The sequence below is a fragment of the Temnothorax nylanderi genome, unplaced genomic scaffold (genome assembly GCF_030848795.1).
Source record: "Temnothorax nylanderi isolate EJ_2023f unplaced genomic scaffold, tnyl_v1.0 TNYL_tig0197_pilon, whole genome shotgun sequence".
Classification (NCBI taxonomy): Eukaryota; Metazoa; Arthropoda; class Insecta; order Hymenoptera; family Formicidae; genus Temnothorax; species Temnothorax nylanderi.
This window is the reverse complement of record NW_027249259.1, coordinates 215,574-235,603: the sequence shown is the minus strand read 5'-3', so window position 1 is coordinate 235,603 and position 20,030 is coordinate 215,574. Positions and strand designations below refer to the sequence as shown.

Here is a 20,030-nt window from a genome sequence, read left to right as displayed (position 1 = left end):
TTTTTTTTATTGCAACTGGGATACTTATATTGTTGGAAATGTTACTAAACTATCTGTTATTCAGTATTTTCCATTGTTAACGCGTGTTCAAAAAAAGAATGTAGATGAAAAAATGCGTTTCTATTTCAGGAATGTGTTATTGTTTATTTTTATGAAAAAAATATCCGTCAATTTAAAAACCGTCTTATATTGTTATGTAAATCCTATGATCCTTTTAACTTTGCTGTATATAAGTGTAAAATGATACACTTTACGAGAAGTATGTTTTGCGCGAGACGCTGCACGTCTTTTGATAAAATTTTTTATCTACAATAAATCTGTGGAAATTTAAATCAAAAATGTTATATGTTATTATCTCTAAAAAGTGATAAGAACTCGGATCAAGATATATGAATTCCCTAACAATTACAAATATAATCTAAATAAAATTTTCTATCTATGTGTAGGATACTTTAGCTAATAACATTATTACTGAATTGTGCAGCTATTAATTTACAGTTACCAGTAATTTTTATTTTACGTCGTAATATTTCTTTAATAAAATATCTTAATTTTTCATCTAATCATATCTGCTATAAATTCTTTATGGACAATCAACTCGTGCCCACAGCCACGTTTCTTCACTCCCCGTAGCCGTTAAAGTTCATACACGTTACTCTTTCTTCTTTCTGAAGCTCTGCCAGACGGTAGCAGATTGCTGGGCGTATGGTATGAAGGTAAAAGAAAGGAAAGTTCTCGCTGACGCCGTGGTAGGGTCATGCAGGACACCTGCAGCGGCTTAATACTTTATGATAGCCTGTAGACTTACTTCATGACGATATTTTTTGTTAAAGAGAAAGAGAGGGAAAGGGAGCCGCAGAATTATTAGGGTTGTACAAGACAGCAAAAACGCTGAGCAGTTATCGGACTCGCCAGCGTCACTCCGTAAATTTGGTATCGCTAAAGAGGCACACACACATACAACGTTATTGCAGAAAAAAAAACAAAGTGCACACAACTAGTGCTATAAATATCCAAAGCAACATTATAATGAGAATAAAGTACCTTTTTTAATGCCTCGGTGGTATATAGATATTGTAATATTAGTTTAATAATTTTCAGTTTTTGTTCAGAAAATATTGCGTTGAATAATAGCTTTATTTAAAAAAGATATCAAAGCTCCAAGTATTTAAAAACAAGACTTGCATGATTTACACAGTATGATTTAAATACTCGTCGTGTTTTTCTACGGTCCAGTCAATATTATTTTTCATTTGCATAAAATTCTTTCCATCTTAATATAGGTTAAATATTTACCATTTCTTCACCCGGTAGCGTCCAATGACGTTCATCGTTGCACAATATTTCCGTATCGATTGCTATCAATCCAACAGCGTAACGATTGTTATTGCGCATAACATTCGACATAATATTATATCTTGCTTTGCTTCGAATATAAACTCGCCTCTTTCAATACAGAATACTATTAATTGACATTTAACAAACATTGGTATTTGACAAACATTTTTTATTGGATTGTTTCAATAAAATTAGCGTAATGAATTAAAAATATTACGTTTAATTTTGGAGAAGAATTAATGCTAGATAAATATTTTGTAATGTACGTTATTTTATTTATTTTATATATTATTGATATGTCTCTTTTAATTATTTTTATTTTATTTGACTTGTACATTTAATTTAAAATAAAATCGCCCGTTTTCAAAAATGAAAAATTCAAAAATTGGCTCTATCTTAATAATAATGGTAATTATATTTAAAATTATTTGTATTTTAGAAATCTATATAGGTATAGAAAAATATAAAAATAATGATACGGTAGTTATGAATTTGTACGACAAGCTCTGAGGCAAGTTGGCCCATTAGCTCAGTTGGTTAGAGCGTCGTGCTAATAACGCGAAGGTCGCGGGTTCGATCCCCTCATGGGCCAATTTTTTTTTCCTGTAGAAAATTATCATGCTTATATTTTAGAATTATAAAGTACTTTTTTTAATTACGTACATTTTAATATGTCAAAATTAGAAATTAAATTAAATACGCCTTCAAAATTTTCCAATTAAAATATACTAATTAAATGTTATTCCAGTGCCAGTGATTGGAAGAAAAGGCAGTGTTACCTTTGAAATTTTTTTGTTTTCTTCCGCGTCTATAATGTCCTTTTTCCTTATTGTGCTGAGGTTACGTGCGCGACTTATCAAGCCGAAAAAAGTTTGTCCGACCGCGGTCACGGTGCCCTGAACTTCGGAAGAAGTACGTGCTTGTGGTTGTGCAAGAAGCAGTGCACGAGGAGAAGGAAGAATTTGAGTTTCGGCTGAATACGGAGCAAGTTTCGAAACGACCCAGAACTCTAATTGAGTAACTTTTTCCAGTTCGACGCGGCTTGTTTGGCGAGGCGTTAATGGGACCGTTTTGGGACAGCCTTGGAGAATGGTAGACGTGGCTTTTGTAATAGGAAAAAGTTTTTTCGTTGAGAAAAACAATAGCCGTGTCTTATTTACTCTTCTTCGTTCCGCAACCGTGATGATATCTATTGATCGCGTACCAGAATCTTATCCGCGCACGTGTTGAATATTAAAATATTAAATGCAAAATTATAGCTTCCGGAAAATTTACTGATATTAGTATATCTATCCATAATTCATGAAACATTTTATTTTATATAAAATTCTTGAAAAAAAAAAAAAAATTCCGGTACCGGGAATCGAACCCGAGCCTCCTGGGTGAAAGCCAGGTATCCTAGCCACTAGACCATACCGGATTGCTGAAGGCAGCTCTTATAAACCGATTCAAGACGCTGACATAATGCTACAAATAATCTAAATTAAATTTTCTAAGTTAAATTCTCTGATTACATTTCTTTTAATTATATAAATCGCAATATTACGTGGATATAATGTTTGAATATTGTCATATTATCAGCCGTGTTAACTCTCGAATTTATTAAATACTTAGCGGAATATACTCCAAAAATTATTTTCTATGTAAAAAGAAACTTATAATAAACTTGATTTAATATTATAAATGTTTCTGTTATTTGAAGCATTATAGATATTTAGACAGTATAGAAAACTGTGCACGTGGAACTTGTAACTTCAATGGTCCTGTGGCGCAACGGATAACGCGTCTGACTACGGATCAGAAGATTCCAGGTTCGAATCCTGGCAGGATCGATTTTTTTTTTCACACAATTTATTACTAAAAATTAGAATATGATTACAATAAAAAATTCATATATTTTTTAAGAAATATATTTTGCATGTTTCTATTTTATTAAATGGCATGACATAGGCAATTGCATAAGAAAATGTTAACAATATATAAGTCATATTGAAATTTTCTAGAGCAAAATATTAGAATTCGTTTCGTAACTTTGTGAATTATACTTATATAAACACATACGCAAATATGCTAAATACATCGAGAATTAAGTGACGGCGCTTGATCTTTATCAGTCTATTGATTTTCTATTAATTGTAAGCTTAATGCATTGAGAAAATGTAATGGACCAAAAGAAAAATTATTATCCACTATATTGAAGCATAATACAAATAAGAAATATTGAACATGCTTTAATTTTCTAATTTTATACGATATTTTTGTGCAAAAATTGCGAAAGAACCTATAATGTTGTTCGTTTCTACAGATGTTTTAACGCAATTATATATTTGTTGCTTTAAAATTTTTATTACATTACAATTTTGTATTACATTATTCAATAACATTACAAAAGGATAACATCAGATCTTTTTTTTTATTATAATCGACTTTTAAATTTGACGCGTACACGAAATAAATAAATAATATACCTATATGTATGTATATATGTGCATGAATGTCCATAACGGCTTAACGGCTGATATTGACTTAGGCGCTTCTTGTCCTGGTTTATTCTCCATAACTCACTCTTGAACACGTCGATACATGCTTTGCGGAACGAATAATATCGAAAGAAAAAACTTATTGGAAATTGACAGCGGGTTTGAAGCAGTTTTACCTAGTATGTAATAAAACTATTAACAAAACTGAGTAACATATCTTCATAAATTTCGTTTTATTAGACTGCATTTTGACAGATCTAATAATAAAATTAAAAAAGAGATATGTGCTCCTTTCTCTCTCTTTTTCTCTCTCTCTGTCTCTGTGAGTATTAACGCACGTCTGTGTTACATTGCTCTTACTTTAAAAGAACATATCTCTGTTGTGAGCTGCCTTCGGGCTTTTTTGTTGTAGCCATATGCAGGTTTTTCGCTGCTTATTACGAACAGCAATCAGTTTCTTCTGTGCTCGTCACCTTTATACTTGATATTCGGGTGACGGGTCTGATGGTGCCCTAACCTAACTTTTAAGTTGTGTTTTGCGAGCGGCGAGAATCTTGAGAGTGCATTTGTCTATCTGCTCCTTCTGCACTATGCTGCTCGTGTGCCTGTGATATGAGGAAGACCTCTGATGCGCATGTGCCGGTATATGCTATTGGCTCTACTGTATACTCTGAGCTGGTATACGCATGTAATACTGCTGGATTGAATCATATACGGCGTGGTGAAGAAGACGTCTAGTGCGGATGTGCATGTGTTTACTTTTCGCTGAAAACGCGTTTCGCTGAACTGTCTGCTCTGTGTGGTATGCATGCTGTACTGCTATATGGAATGACATTACGATCGATTTTTATATTGCGAAATCTACGGTGATCTTGATCAACTACTTACTTGCTAGCTACATTACTTGTAATAATTAAGTTCATCTCTTTAATTGTATTAAGCGACAAGTGACTACATACCGATAATACATGGAGTCGCGTACGTGCACCAGGTGCGAAAAGTCAATTGCGAATCAATCGCTCGAGTGTGATGAGTGTAAGAGAGTATTCCATCCTGGTTGTGTCAAACCTTATGCTGCAACTAAATATGCTGATACTTGCTGCAAATCTTTAGCGGCTTCATTGGACACACCTCTTACACCGGCAGTCGAAATGAGCGCGCATTCTTTTGATTTTTCGAGTGGGCTATCATGTACTCAGGTGCAGACGCAGTCGCAAGAAAATGTCACAACCAATGTGCTGTTGCAAAAACTATGTGACCAATTGAGAGATTCGGATGCGAGACTCTCCGCTTTTATCGATGAACAGCGGCGAACGAATAGAGAGATTAATGATAAGCTGAACAAACTTAGTCTCATCGCGGACACAGTTGCTCAGAATACACATATGTAACACATTTGCTTCTGGGTTTGATAATCTGTTCCAACTTCCTTTTTTTTGTTTTACTGTGTCACTATGTGTTTTCTTTTCAAATTGTATTTTATACCAGAGTACATAAATATTGGTGCATATAAGAAATATGCGATAGCAGAACACCTCTGTATTATACCAAACATCAGATTGACGATAATTTCGTCATTAAAGACGAATTTTGTTGTACTATGCTTGCGCATACTTGTTTCCGCAAATATCTTCGCAAATGTCCTTTGCGTCATTTTGCGTTACAGATCCCTTATTGCGAAAAAATGTTTTGCTCATACCCTGAGAGTTCGTCTCAACGCGAACGAGGCGATGAGACCACTCATAAAACAATCATTTCGCCATCCGCTGGCACGACTCGCATGTGGAACATCGGTAATATATTGGATATTATTGCAAAGAGAGGGACGCGTTATGAATCCGCAGAGAGAAGCACGAAAGAGTGATGAGCAATCGCTAATCATTTTTTCCAAAGTTGTCTAAATTAATCCGGAATTTTTAAAAAAATTTTAATAAATTGGTTTTTAGGTAACGAAATGTGCAAAATAACTCGCAAAGAAATAAACGATTTGCCATGTTGAGCAATATTTTTTCGCATCAATCGGCTACGTTAAACCGTATTTATGTACATGAAGTGCATTGTGTTAATCTATTTCATGTAGTATATAAATGTTGATTTTCCCACAGAGGAAAAAGGATTAACTTTTAATTTTATTTATTAACGAAATTCTAGCCATAGCTTTCCAAATGTAATTTTTGCGCCAAATGTACTGTGAAATGTTAAAAATATTGTACAGCTTATTATGATGTTGCGCATGTTCAGCTTTAATTAAATGTACGTTTAGCATGTGCGAATCGCCTATTTGTAAAACGGTTACAAATTGCATTGTCAAGTAATAAAAAGTTTGTGACATTTTAATTATTTGTTTCAACAGAAGTTTGTGACCGCATGACTTATGCATTCTAAACATTTTTCTAATTCTATTCCACGATCTTTATATGTCAGTGTTGCATTTCCATTTATGTTTCAAATTCCGTGTTTTGTATTCCTTAATCGATTAACTAGATTCCCACGTCGCACGCGGTTACTGTAAAAGAGAGCATTCAAGCGAGAACTTACAAAGAGTGCAATGTTTGACCGTCGAAAAGGGTCTGAAAGCCTTTTTTTCGCTCGCATGCCTCGGTATCCCCAAGGAAAGTTAGTATACTCGTTTTCGCGACCTTCGTCATTTGCTCCCTTCCTGGCTATCCTCTCTCGCATGGAAACTTTCCTCTCGGTCGTTCCAACACAGAAGCAGCCTTTTTTCTTCACCTGAAACCCCGAACAAATGCATCCCGCACGTGAGGTGTTTTTTCTCTGCTCCGGAACACATCAATCTCCCTGCGCGAGCTGGCCTATCCCGCGTTCGACGGCGGCGAGGCGGCTTTCTCGAGGCTTTTAGTCGTCAGGTGTGCTATATATGCTGACAGGATGTTTTGGAAACGAGCAGATATTCTACTAATGATAGATAAATATACTGGTGTTAATTAAACACATATGTAGATAAAAATTCAAATTAGATGCAAGCTAATATTCTTCCGATTAATTGTACATGCCACAAATACGCGAAACGGATACAAGCATATACTATATTATATTAATTTTTTTCTCGTATTTTAAAGTTGAAATTTTACGTTTATACGAATTAAAGAGAACTACTTAATTACTTTTACATTATTATCATAATATCGCCATCGTGTCATAATAAGCCCGCCGTGCGCAAATAATAGCGGGAAACATTTCGCAGAGGTTTCATCGTTACGAAGGGACATACTTTCAAAGCCTCCTTGCATCATTCCTCAAGAGCTTGTCAACATTCATCTACGACGTCTCTGGCCTTCCTGAGTACTCGACATGCACTCTCATAAGAGCGCATCCACCGTTAAATAAGTCTCTCTCCTGTACACGAGGCCGAGAAGAGACGACGAGTAAAACTTATATTAAACCTTAAAATTACCCGAGGTCTTACAGAAATTTCTCCCGAGATTGCGCTTATAAATTTTCCGCCAAATTTCGGCGCTTTTACGAAGGGGAAAGCTTTCGTAAACATTGTATCCATATTCCAGAAATTATGCCGACGATATTGCATCGTCCCCCCAGATTGCCTGTTTGTTTTACAGAAATGTTTAAATATGACGTTATGTATGTCTCTCGAAATATCGAAACGACGAATTTTCAGATTGAATTTACGTGACGTATATGATTAAATTTATGTACATCTAATATCAATTTGACTTTCGTCGTTTTCATCATTGCCAACTGTTACGCTCCGCTCTCTCGTGAAACTGCATTCTGACTCTCTCATTCTTTCTCGAGTTCATCAAAATGCACCCACAAGCTCCTTGTTCTTCGTGGATCTCAACGGGTACCCTCTCGTAAAAGCGTTCGCCGTTAAACAAGTCCTCCCTCTAACGTCGAAGTACAGGGGCTCGCGGGATAACGAGACTTTTGAGAGTCCTCGACATTAAAAGGCGTATCTCGTACGCGACGTGAGACCGAAGTAGATGATGAATAGCAGGCACAGAGAGCGCGACAGAATATTTACCGTTATATCAGAGTTAGAAATCCCCGATAATAGAATTGGCGGAAATTTGCCAGGTTCACTATTTGCCCGTCCGTTCTCTTGATTTCTATTGGTTTACTGATTGCCTTCGCGTTGTGAGAATTTTAACTATCGACCGGTCCTGAAATACCGTACGCGAAACTTACGGGTAAAGTCTCAAACGAAGCCAATAGGAAAAGAAGATTTCTTTTCTTCACTTCCGAGAAAATTAGATCACTCGCGGAAGTAATCTCTTTAGATTTTTTTTCAGCGCGGATCTTAACAAGTTAAAGACAAAAACATGTTGAAAATATAAAAAAAATTGTTTTTCTCCTTCTGTGCAGTTTTTTTTACGTATCTCTATTGTACGATAATTCCTGCAAACAAGAGAGAATATGGTATAAATCCACAGTTTCTATATACGGATAAGAATTATTCGAAATTAATGGCGGAAATTAGCAGCGAAAACAGGGCAAAAGCGTTTAATTACAGCCGAAACACCAAAAACGTGTTAAATATCTCTCGTTTGGCATTACTGCTTTCCTCTCTGGCGGAGTCGTTAGTTTTTAATCGTCGGAACAAGCGCACGATACATCGTGGCACATCGATGCGTACGAGCCCGACCCTCATCCACGCGCGGACGCGCGCGTATCCTCGTTCGCGGAAGATAAATAACGCGAAAATCGCATTTGGCAACCGTCCAAAATACGAAACACCCCGTCGCTCGACGAGGGGGTTGTGCGTATTAAATTCACGTGGCTCTCAAATTCCCACGGCCGCCACCCCGGATCATTTAAATCCCTTTTCAGCTAGTTAAAATACCACGCGTATTTCCGAGGGGCTGCGGGAAAATTATTTTACACAAGCGCGGTGGGAGATGTATGGAGATTTTCGGTTTCATTTTCATGCGAGGGCGTATGTGCGCGTCACGCATGCGGTGCGTCTAAATTTTCTACAGAACGGTGGGCCGACTTAATTATTTTAACACGAGACCCTCGAATTTGCTGCGTGGGGATAATGTAGATAGATGTTGAGTCGGATTTGTGTGCCACATGGAACTCAGATTTTCTTAATTGCTAGACGGCAAAGAAAAGGATAAAATTGTACATTTAACAGATAAGCAAAAATATATTTTCTTCTATTCTTTATTTTTAAATTCAAGTTTCATATTGTTGTTATTTTATTACATATGATATGATAATTAGTGTATATATTTGTCTTGCAAATTTTTATGACAAATGTTTTGCGACATTTTTCAGACAAATTTTAAAAATTACTTTGTTGTGAATTTTATATAACGATACATCTTGATAGCTTGCTTATCTTGCTCTTCTTTCCCACCAGTTTTATATTAATGTTGCTGAGAATATACCGCCAGACACTGTCTGAGTAGCTCCGAGCGTTAAAGCCTTTGAAAAGGATCTCAATGGTATTCAAATCATTTCAAAGGAGATTACATCTTGTTAGTTCGTAAAAGGATGCAACATCATATGACTGACACACGGCGGTATTACGTTAAATTTTCCCTCTTTAGAGAAAATAGCCGTGAAATTGAGGTTTATATTTCGTATTTCCTTGTAAGAGCAAAAAAAGGTCCGACGACTTCCGTAGCCGGGTAATTAAACGACTTTCTTCTAATAACAAACCATTATTTTGATCTCTACGTGTTTAACACAATTGCGAATGCAATTTCCTAGCAGTCGTCGTATTGTTCGTGTAACTGCACCATCGCACGGATTATCTCTATTTATCGACATAATATACGAGAAGCGGGCGAAATGAGAGCCAGACGCGGTAAATGATGCGCGAAAGTTCTTTAAATTTTAGAATAGCGCCTAATAATTCTGTGTATTATATATATTTAAATCGAAACGATTTAATTAGGCAGGAGAGAGAGTATTTTACTATTCCAATCAGAGCTGTGTTGCAAGTCTGACAATTTAGTCGGCGGCGCATAGTTTACTAAGGTTGGAAAATAATGTGTAATAGAATTATTAGGCGTTATTTTAAAATTTAAAGAACTTTTGCGCATTATTTACCGCGTCTGGCTTTCATTTAACCTATTATACTTTCCTTATATTCGTGAATTTCCAAAAAAGCCTATGGCCCATATTCTCAACTCTCTTTTATTGGTAAAAGCGCACTTTTATTTCTAAAATGCTGTAGTATATGTAACGTGAACTGTAGCATCTCGGAAATAAAAGCGCGCTTTTATCGATAAAAGACAGTTGAGAATATGGGCCTATATTTTCAATTTATCGATATAAGTTTGTTATTTCAGTTATCGTGCATAAAACTCAGTCCGGTTTCAAGATCAGCCAATTGGCGTGTCACGCAAGACCATTAGATAAAGAGTGGAAGGGATAAAATGTAATCAGTCGCGATCCTCGTGTAGAACAACTTTACGTATATAATCACAGATATCGCTTTATAGTATAGATAATATAATCGAGCAATACATTTTTATTTTGCGCTTATCTCAACTGCGTTGCTAATCAAAGCAGTGACCACTCTCATTCCATCGATCGAACATTCGTGATGTGTGCATTTCAACGAACTTAAATTTTTGAAAATTTGTTTAAAAGATTAGGAGATAGTGAAATTATAGCGCAGATGGGTGTATATCACGAATAGTGAACAGTGAACAGTTACGTCATTCTGTATCAACTCCTCCGAATTTTTTTCCCCACGACCGAGATTGTTGTAGATATCGCAATGAAGCTTAATGATTATAATGTACCAGATACCAAAGTTAAGTTGCGTCTCAGGCAATCGTTCACAGCTCTGGGACCATTGTTGGGGGTCTGCGTGACCGGTATGTCGAGCGGCTACAGCGCGATTCTTCTGCCGCAGCTGAAGACAATTTCGACCAATGACAGCGAATCTTTATCTTCCGAATCTGCGAGCGCGGATCATTTCGGAGTGCTCAGCACCGACCAGGAGTCGTGGATCGCGGCAGCCGTGACTCTGCTAGTAGCCCCGGGATGTTGGACCGGTGGATTCGTGGCGGAAAAACTCGGCAGAAAGACGTCAGTGATACTACTGTTTCCCGTCTATTTTATCAGCTGGCTGATTATCGCCTTCGCCAACAGCATAGACGTTTTGATAGCGGGCAGACTTCTCTCTGGGTACTGCGCCGGAGTCTTGGCGCCCATATTTTCGATCTACGTGAGTGAAACGACCGATCCGCAGTTACGTGGCGTTCTGCTGGGGGCAGTCAGCTTGACCCTTTCGGCCGGTATATTGGCGTGTCACGCAATGGGAACTTGGCTGCATTGGCGAACCACCGCGTACATTAGCGGCGTGTTGCCCGTAATCTGTTGGATCCTCAGCGTCTACTCGCAAGAGAGCCCGTTGTGGCTACTGGGTAAAGGCAAGATCGAGAATGCGAGGCGCTCCTGGATATACCTCCGTGGTGAGGAGTCACTCGAGGAGTTCTCCCTGCTGGAAACCGACAGGCTCGCGGAAATATCGGCGAAGAGAATCGAGAAACGGTCGTTGCTGCGCTCGTTCAGGAAGACGTGGTCCTCGCGCAGCTTCCTGATGCCTTTCAGCATCGTTTGCCTATATTTTTTTATCATGCAATTCTCAGGCACCAACGTGATGACGTTCTACTGCGTCGAGATGTTGACGGACGTCTCCGGCCCGGCTTACGCGTACCTGATAACGCTGATCGTCGACGTGATTCGTCTGATATTCGCCGTTCTCGTGTTCGTTTTTCTGAAAATATGCCGCAGGCGCACCGTGATGCTTATATCCGGCTTCGGCGCGGCTATCACCATGCTATCTTTAAGCGCGTGTCTGACATTTGACATTGGAAGACCCTGGAGTCCCATGATTCTACTCATCACTTACGTCGGCCTACTGTCAATGGGATTGTTTTTCTTACCCTGGATGTATTGCGGCGAGCTGTTCTCGAGAAAACACCGTGGGTTCGGTTCCGGATTAGCGAGCAGCTTCAATTTCGCGTGTTTGTTCGTGGTGATCAAGACGATGCCGCTTATGATGGAATTTGTAAAGCCCGAAGGTACATTCGCCGTTTACGGTACTGTGGCGTTGGTCGGGACTAGTGTTTTGTACTTCGTTCTTCCTGAAACCAAGAACAAAACCTTGCAAGAGATTCAGATGTCTTTTGGCAAAGAATTTCACGCACCGCAAGCACAAAGCGCGGACGTACCACTCCGTGAGCGTGTTTCTTTTGAGAAAAACAACGGATTGGATAAGGAAATGCCGCTTGATAAATGACGATCATTTAATGAGCAGATGTTACGGAATATGATATGTATTTTTATAAGTAGGTATGTGAATATATTGTGATAATTCATGTATTTTTATAAGTAGGTATGTGAATATATTGTGATAATTCATGTATTTATGTACGACGTGAATAGCATTCGTAGATTTTAATTTAGTATAAATAAATTGCTATTTCTTCGGTCACTTCCTTAAAAAAAGCGTGCTGTCTTGGCATGATATCAAGTAAACATATCTGCATCAAACATTATATCCTTTCTTTTTGCTGTTATTGAAAAATTAATGCAATTTATAAATTAAAACTTGGATGTTGAGATTAGCTTGCGGCATAATGATGTATTTGACTGCGCTACCGCAAGCAATGCCGTAAGCGACGACGCGACGCATTCTTCCGACCGGATATATTTCGGTCGTGCCGTAAAATTAACCGATGCGTCCGAAATAATGACTCCTGCGGCCGTCGGGACGGAGCGGCGAGTGCAATAGAAATTTAACTGCGAGCCTTGCCGGCATGACGGACCGTAAAATTGCGTTCTCACGTGATTATTGCTCGGACCACTTACCGCAGCTGATGGAAATTACGGTTCGTCCCGGCGGTTCTCGCGTGACGTTTGCGGCCCGCGCAATGACTTAGGCGCGTACGCGAGTGAAATATGATGGCGGTGCTGTCGGGGTTATTAAAATCCGAGGAATCCTGATTCATTGCCCTTCGTCGAGATTTCAAGGCGATGAAGATAAAGATTGTTTCCTGTTTCCGGAAAACGTTCCGGAAACGATAGATATATATTTACTACCGCATCCTAATACATACGTGTAGATATTATAGTTTCTCAATAGGAATGACACGATTTCAATTTTAACTCGTATTGTTTTTTGCGTCGCACGAATCGTTATAATCGCCAATCGAATAATGAATTCAATCCCCGATTCAATCTTACCTTTGTATCGGACTAACTTTTATAGTTGCCGTTTTTATTTTACAATAATTCCTAGATCCTTCAGATACCATTCTTCCTGTCGATATGATTTCAATCTCGAAGCGTCAGAGGTAAGCGCAATAAAGAATCACGCTAAACTCCAATGGTTTTTCTCTTTTTAATTTCATCCCCAATCCTAACTCATTACCCTCTTTTCTTCAGCCATGCTCTTACTTGGATCGCTTCGGCGTTGATTATCGCAAGCACGCAAAGCGGTCGTTACGTTATCCTTGCTTCTCTTTACTATAACCATTTTCGATCAGTAGTCTTCTTCGCGAAACTCAATTCCCTGGCGAAATATTGGTCGGAAATTTTGCGACGGCAAAATGTCACTCGTATTGCAGCAACACATAGTCTTTTTCTTTATTTTTTTTATTGCAGTCTTATGTGTTAAATAAAAAATTGAATTATATATACATATATATATTTGTATACTTATAAATAGCTTATCTTCAAGTATACTTATGGATATTGGAGACGAACACGTTTCTGCCGGAAAAAGAAATCTGGCAATTTGAAAGATTTCACGATCGACAGTGACTGAGAATGAAAAGTGGGCGATATCAAACGTGATTTATGACGATAAGGACAATCTCGGCCCAATTTCCCACGCGCGACGTGCCTGAACTGCATATAATCTTCATGAATGCGTAATGACCCGTCGTGCGTCCTCTCCCGTGCGGCCCATTCAGGAAGGTCTCGTGTAATGGAGGGGAATAAAAACTTGGTGGTCCCTACGCGATAGCGCCGCGCCAATGGCGCTTTTTGCGCCGACGATGAAGCACTTCAGACTTCCCTTCGATCTACCGCCCTGAGGAGCTTAACGGTGGAAAATGCAGTCGAGCGAGAATGTTTAGCACTCTCGATTCGAGACGACATTCGTACTGATTCAGATCGAGTCTCGCTATATAGTCACCATATTATAAATATATACCGCCAGCTCAAATGTAAACGGTATTGGCTATTGCAAAGTGCTACGTGAATTTTTAGTATCTTCAACGTGTACACAACACGAATAATAGAAAACTCACTAGGTAACGTAATATGAAATTATAATAGAATTTGTTTCGAAAAGTGAAATTATTGAATCAGAGAAAAAAAATAAAATATTGCGGATTAGAAAATGTTTTTATATTTATGTTTGTATAACTGTATCGTTTTCGATACCAAACATCAAATATCGTTCGCAAATACAGGTAAATATAACAATAAAAATATATGTTAACTTCCGTAACGAAAAGTGATTTTATTATTTTTTCATATTGCAGCAGCTCTCGAAAAAAATATCAAAAAATTGAACGAATATTTGTTGTTACAAATATTCGTGCAATAATAATTTTGAACTAACGCGAAGATCGTGTGTAATCCGGCGCGGTGATAAAAATGCGAGAGCATGATTCGGTAGCGAATCTACCGGTAAACAAAACAAAAATGTAACATCATAATTCAGCGGACGCGCGCGCGCGTCGCGTGAGTTTTATATACTTCATAAACATTCCTCATCATCGTTCTGCGTTTGCGGTCGAGACATGACATCTTGTTCGACGTTACGCATTTGCCGCGGGACGCGAAGCGATTAGACAGCAATTATACTTTCATGTCTCGGCCAACGCGCCATCGCCAGTGTAGGGAACGTAGATCAGAGTTTCGAAAAATTTAGATGCTTTCTGTCCCGCTCGGCGCAATAAAGCGCAACTCCATTTGCATTAAATTTTTCAAATGCCGCTGTAAGCGGTACTTTTTATCGCGACATCGCGCCACGGTCGCATCGCTTAAAGCGTAACCGCTGTTTATGCGGCGGGTTTTTTTTTTTCCAAGAGGTGTACGCTTTGTCCGGCTTAATAAATCGTATTTGCGACCATTTGTAGCGCAATCCCTGTAATCGCGGGCTTCTTTTTGACGTATGTTTCGCGCGGGGCTAATAAATTGCGATTATGTGTGCCCGGTTCTCCTCCCACAGCCGCTATCTTTCGTACATGATTTTATAATCGTAAAATTCATTGTCCCATACGATCTGTCAATACGTGCCGTGTCATTAATTTTTTTTTTTTACAAAATTATTCGATGTTCGCGAGATGTTTTACCAGACGTTGAAATTTAAAGAGAAGCACCTCTCAGTCGCGTATCCGCAGTTGTCATTTCCGGTGAGGAACTCAAACTCTCTTCGATATCATTAGAAAATTTATACGAGCTGGAGGACAAAACGTTGATTAAATCCGGGTTTCCAGCAGGGGGGTTCGCGACTCTCTGACAAAATTGAAGGAGCGATCTCCAGACGCTGCCCGAGTAATCGCGGAATGAGGTGGTCTCTGCGAAAGAGAAAAAGAAGATGGAATTTTATCAAGTTCTAGGAATCCACTGACAGCGGTGGGGAAAGAAAGTAATGGAAGGGTAGCGGTTCGCACTCTTTGGAGCTAAGGAGCGGGAGATAAAGGTTGACCGGTTTATCTTCGAAACAGGAAGGAGACGTTATCCAACATCGGCGAGAGAGAAGGAGAGAAAGTTTTTATTTTAAATTAAATTAAATCTTTATCGTCCGTCGTCTTTTGTTATTCTGCGTGACGCTATTTCTTCGCGCTCCATATAGCTTTCGTGATTATCTCCATTAGCAATTAGAGTTATTTCGCAATGAATTCTTTCCTACATTTGCTATTTTTCTGCGATTGTTATGTATGTTTTATCTCCAATTTGATTGGACTTAAAAAAACGATAGATTCAATATTCTGACGCAATCGCCTCAGGAGTAAAGCAACATATTTTTAAATATTTTTGAACGTGAAAGAAATACAAATATTACATTGAAATGGAGATTAAAAGCGCAAGCGGAGCAGAAGAAATAACAGATCTTTCACTAAAACGAGAAAACTAAATTCGACGATTTATCCTGACGTTGCTCAACGACGAGATCAACTCTACTTTCGGCCGCTAACGAAAATGTCGTTCCTCGCATCAGTTCTGCTTAAGAGCCTGGCAGGATGATAAAAACGAACTGGATTTTCCCGAGACCTCTTTTCCTCTCCTTGCTCTTTTCTCCGCGCTCCCGTGGCGGCGCCTGCGGTGGCAATAATTTGCAATTTTTGTGAAACGTATACGAAGGCCGGAGGTAACGTCGGAATCGACTTTAGGAACAACACTCTGAAAGTTTCGCGGGCCGTAATGATGCTGTTTGCCATAAAGTCGCAAGTTAACCGGCAGCTAACAAAGTTGCCAGTGTTCTAAATATGACGGCGAAGTGGTGCGACTTTGTTGTGTTGCCTCCTCTTATAATGTCGTTATTAACTTTTCTACGGTATAGTTTTTATAACAATCACTTAACGTATCGTTAGTTTAATGAGGAATTATTGTAACTATATATCGATTATGCTTCTCTTTGGAAATCTCTATAGTCTATAGAATATTTGTAATTTAATTATAAAAATAGACATGTAATAATTGTAAAAATGAAATATATAGATTAGAGAAAAATATATATTCTGATTTATATATTTTAAGTAAAAATGTCGCGTATATTTTTAAGCAAGAAGACAGAATTACGAAAAGAAAATTATTATTTAATGCGAAATGAAATATGTACACATTGCTGAAGTCGTTGAAAGTTAATAATTTGGTGCGAGTTGGGAATATGAATTACTTTATGATGTAATCGTTTCCTTCGCAAAATTCAAGCGCCGTCGCTTTCCAAGAATTAGAAGTAACGATCTCTCGGTGCTCTTTTCAGCATCACGTGCCTCGTGAAATTTTAAGTCCAATGCGCGAAAGGAAAACGTCCGCCTTTACGGGCCGAAATCACGCGAACAAAAGTCCATCATCGACCGTAGAATCGTCGCTGAGAAAGCCCGGGACAGGAAATGATGTTCGCCTGCGATCGCTTGAAACTTCATGAAATTCTATTTCGAAGTTGGAACTACATTCGGTCCTGAGCCTCAGTTTTGCATAAAATGATAGCATCTATATCGCTAGGGATATCACGCTCCTCCAACATTTGATGATGTTTGATTATGAAATGATCAGATATTGCTTTGTTTGTGTGAGTTTTGTTGACAATTTCCTCTTGAATGCTAAATTTCCTCGATCTCACGATCTCATTCGTATAGGATGATATAAACATGATTTCGCTAATTCACGATACGTTGTATTTTATGACATTAACAATATTCTTGTAAGTAACATAAAAACAAATTTTATTAGTTTAAATAAAATAAATAAAATTGCGATATCTTTTTCTAAACATGAAGGATATTAATATCATGCTCATGCAAGCTCAATGCAAGATAATTAATTTCATGGAAACAACAAGTGATTTTTGGCGCAAATTCAATAGTTAGTGGACATAGTTATAATTAATCTTATTCATGTTCAACTTGTGGGCGAGAAAAATTAGCAGATTTCAGGAGTTTGTTTTAATATATTAACTTGTGTTGTCAGTAACATACAGTGGGCAATATAGTTCATATTTCATATTGTATCTTCCTCGCGTACACATTTTCTTCAAAATACGCAGTCGCAAACTTCTTCATTAATGAGGAAATAAATGTTGCGAAACGTGGCGAAATGCTGTAAAAGATAAAGGAAGGAAATGTAAATATAGCGTGACGAGAAAATCACATGAAATAATTTATGGTCTTCTTCGTTGATGTATTCCGTGCGAAAATAAGATGAGATCTTATATAGGTAAGCTCCTAAAAGAAGCATTCTGAATGAGACTTAAACTCATGAAAATTTATCGGTAGATATATTTTCGTACCGTTCCAAAACCGTGTGATCGCTGGCGGGGGGTTTTTTTTGCAGCAACGGGAAAACAGAGAGTTTTAGCTCGCGACGCTATACAGATAACCGAGCTGTGGCCGAGACGAAGGCTGGGGAATCTGGAGCATAAACCGCGTACGTGTATCTACGTCCGGTACCTTAAGGCGCTTTCCCGCGATGTTTTACGAGCAGTCGTGTGTCATTGCTACCGTGTCGCCCGGACAGTCTTTCCCTCACATAACGTACGTACCACGTAACAATGTTTCACGATCGTGTTTCGTAGCGTCTTCGGTTTACCGAGTAAGGCGATGTATAAAGGGGGAACACTGGGGTTCAACTAAACGACGGCTTAAACCACCAAGAGGCTTATTCGCTCTGTTATCCATCACGCGAGTCAGATGAAAAGTATATGCAACCTTTAGCGTCCTTTATTCTTAGATTCTTGAATTGTTAAACAAATAATGTTATTTGACCGACGTCAAAATTAGAGACGGACATTACATATGAGCCGTGCTCTTTCGTAAATCCTGCCAAATGCACTCTGTATTGGATAACACGCTGATCGGGTTTGCTTAAGGGGCAAAAGTGGATTTCGAAACGGCAGTAGGTGACATCGAGGGTGCGGCAAGAGGCGCGTTTTTCTCCTCGGCATGCAGATCAGGCACGTACCAGGAAGCATTGTGCTCAGCTTTATCTTCGCCGAGAAGAGTTTGGTCCTGAATATAAGATTCTCTAATACATTTTTATCGCAGATGAAGCGACCGGTATACATACGATACTTGGGCGCATCGTGCACTTCCTTTTCAGTAGAACGTTTCGTCGTGATTTACACTCGGAAGGTCGATCGCGTGGAACTCCTTGTACTCTTGATGGTCAACATCGTTTACGAGATATTGTAAACCACTTTTTGAAATAAGTAAACGTTTATTCTGTCTTTTGGGATATATTAAAGATTTTGCTCTTTTATATTATACCATACGTTTGCCGATCTCCATCGCGATCGGGAATAAATAATAAAATTTCTGAAAGCATTCAATTACGCGAATATATTTGTGAAATGGGATTTACTTTTATATTTGTTATTAATGCCTTTTACTCGTTATGCAAAATTTTTCATGCGTTTAATTTTTGCTTGTGAATATTAAATAATGCCAATTTTATCTTGCTAATCGCTTATTCTATATATGTAACAAGGAAAAATGGAGGGCTTTGAGAGTTAAACGCGGTTAGTTGTGTGCGAGTTAACGTTATGTAACATTCAATTAATAATTTAATAGACATTATAAATCGCGATTCATAATTTTCTTCGTTACCCGTTAATTCCAATATCGAGAGTCTTTAGTTAATTAATCATTTGTTCTATATGTCACAACTTATACATGAATTAAACAGATCGAACAATTAGACGCTTGCGATTTACATAAAATTAATTGCGAACCGGCGAAAATTAATGGTCACGAAACGTAAAGTGTTGCGTAAAGTGCCGCGGTGTTTCCGATTCATTACGCGCTATTCCTCTCTGATTATTAATTACTGCTAATTATCAACTATGAAATCCGAACGGTTGAACCAGATCGGTAAAGCAAAGGAAATCGTCTAAGAAGTGGCGAGACGGAGATAGTCACGGGAAATTACAGCGGCGTGTTCCTAGTTGAATATCAATGTCCTCGGAAGTATAGGAGCGCCGTTCACTCGCAATTGCAGTAATCTCCTGGTAATTGCCTCCGCAACCCTACCAGATATAGCTACAGTCAGAACGAACCCTTGAATCCCTACTTGAAACCCTCGAAACTCGCGAAGGGCCTCCCTCTTTCTCGTCAATTCTGAAATCCGAAATGTTTGTTGAAGTTTTTAGGATTTTCATTTCGATAGATTTATTACAATTAATTAGAGAAGACTGCCATTTTCGGTTGAACTGGATCTTGATAGTAATAATGTTTAATAATAATGTTTCTGTGTGAATTTTATATATGTTTTCCAACTCAGTAAATTGCGCGCCGATTATTTGTCGGTCTTAAAACACAACTTTTTGCTGGAACAGTAAATTCACATGGTTAAATCGATTATCGATTTAACTTTTGATGCTAATAAGTATATCTCTTTTAAATCACTGTACAGAATTTATTGCGAAAAATATCATCTCGATAGATTTAGTTTCAATATCTTGAGACGTGTGTACATAGCGTTCGTTTAATTGAACTTTCGATTGCAGCGATAATTATTTTCCCTGGATTT

The 20,030-nt window shown here is 38.2% G+C and overlaps 1 protein-coding gene and 3 non-coding genes across 4 annotated transcripts; 3 read left to right on the top strand and 1 right to left on the bottom strand.

Annotated features, from left to right (window-relative positions):
- The first annotated feature begins 1,856 nt into the window (after positions 1 to 1,856).
- On the top strand, positions 1,857 to 1,930 carry Trnai-aau (transfer RNA isoleucine (anticodon AAU)). Its single transcript has one exon. It is a non-coding gene; the product is annotated as a tRNA-Ile (tRNA).
- Positions 1,931 to 2,686: 756 nt separating this feature from the next.
- Positions 2,687 to 2,758, bottom strand: Trnae-uuc (transfer RNA glutamic acid (anticodon UUC)). Its single transcript has one exon. It is a non-coding gene; the product is annotated as a tRNA-Glu (tRNA).
- A 339-nt stretch (positions 2,759 to 3,097) lies between these two features.
- On the top strand, positions 3,098 to 3,170 carry Trnar-acg (transfer RNA arginine (anticodon ACG)). Its single transcript has one exon. It is a non-coding gene; the product is annotated as a tRNA-Arg (tRNA).
- A 7,127-nt stretch (positions 3,171 to 10,297) lies between these two features.
- Positions 10,298 to 13,153, top strand: LOC139778821 (facilitated trehalose transporter Tret1-2 homolog). The gene is made up of 2 exons (XM_071716919.1): positions 10,298 to 12,116; positions 12,160 to 13,153. The coding sequence occupies exon 1, from the start codon at positions 10,534 to 10,536 to the stop codon at positions 12,061 to 12,063; it is 1,530 nt and encodes a 509-aa protein (XP_071573020.1). The 5' UTR covers positions 10,298 to 10,533; the 3' UTR covers positions 12,064 to 12,116; positions 12,160 to 13,153.
- The last annotated feature ends 6,877 nt before the right edge of the window (positions 13,154 to 20,030 follow it).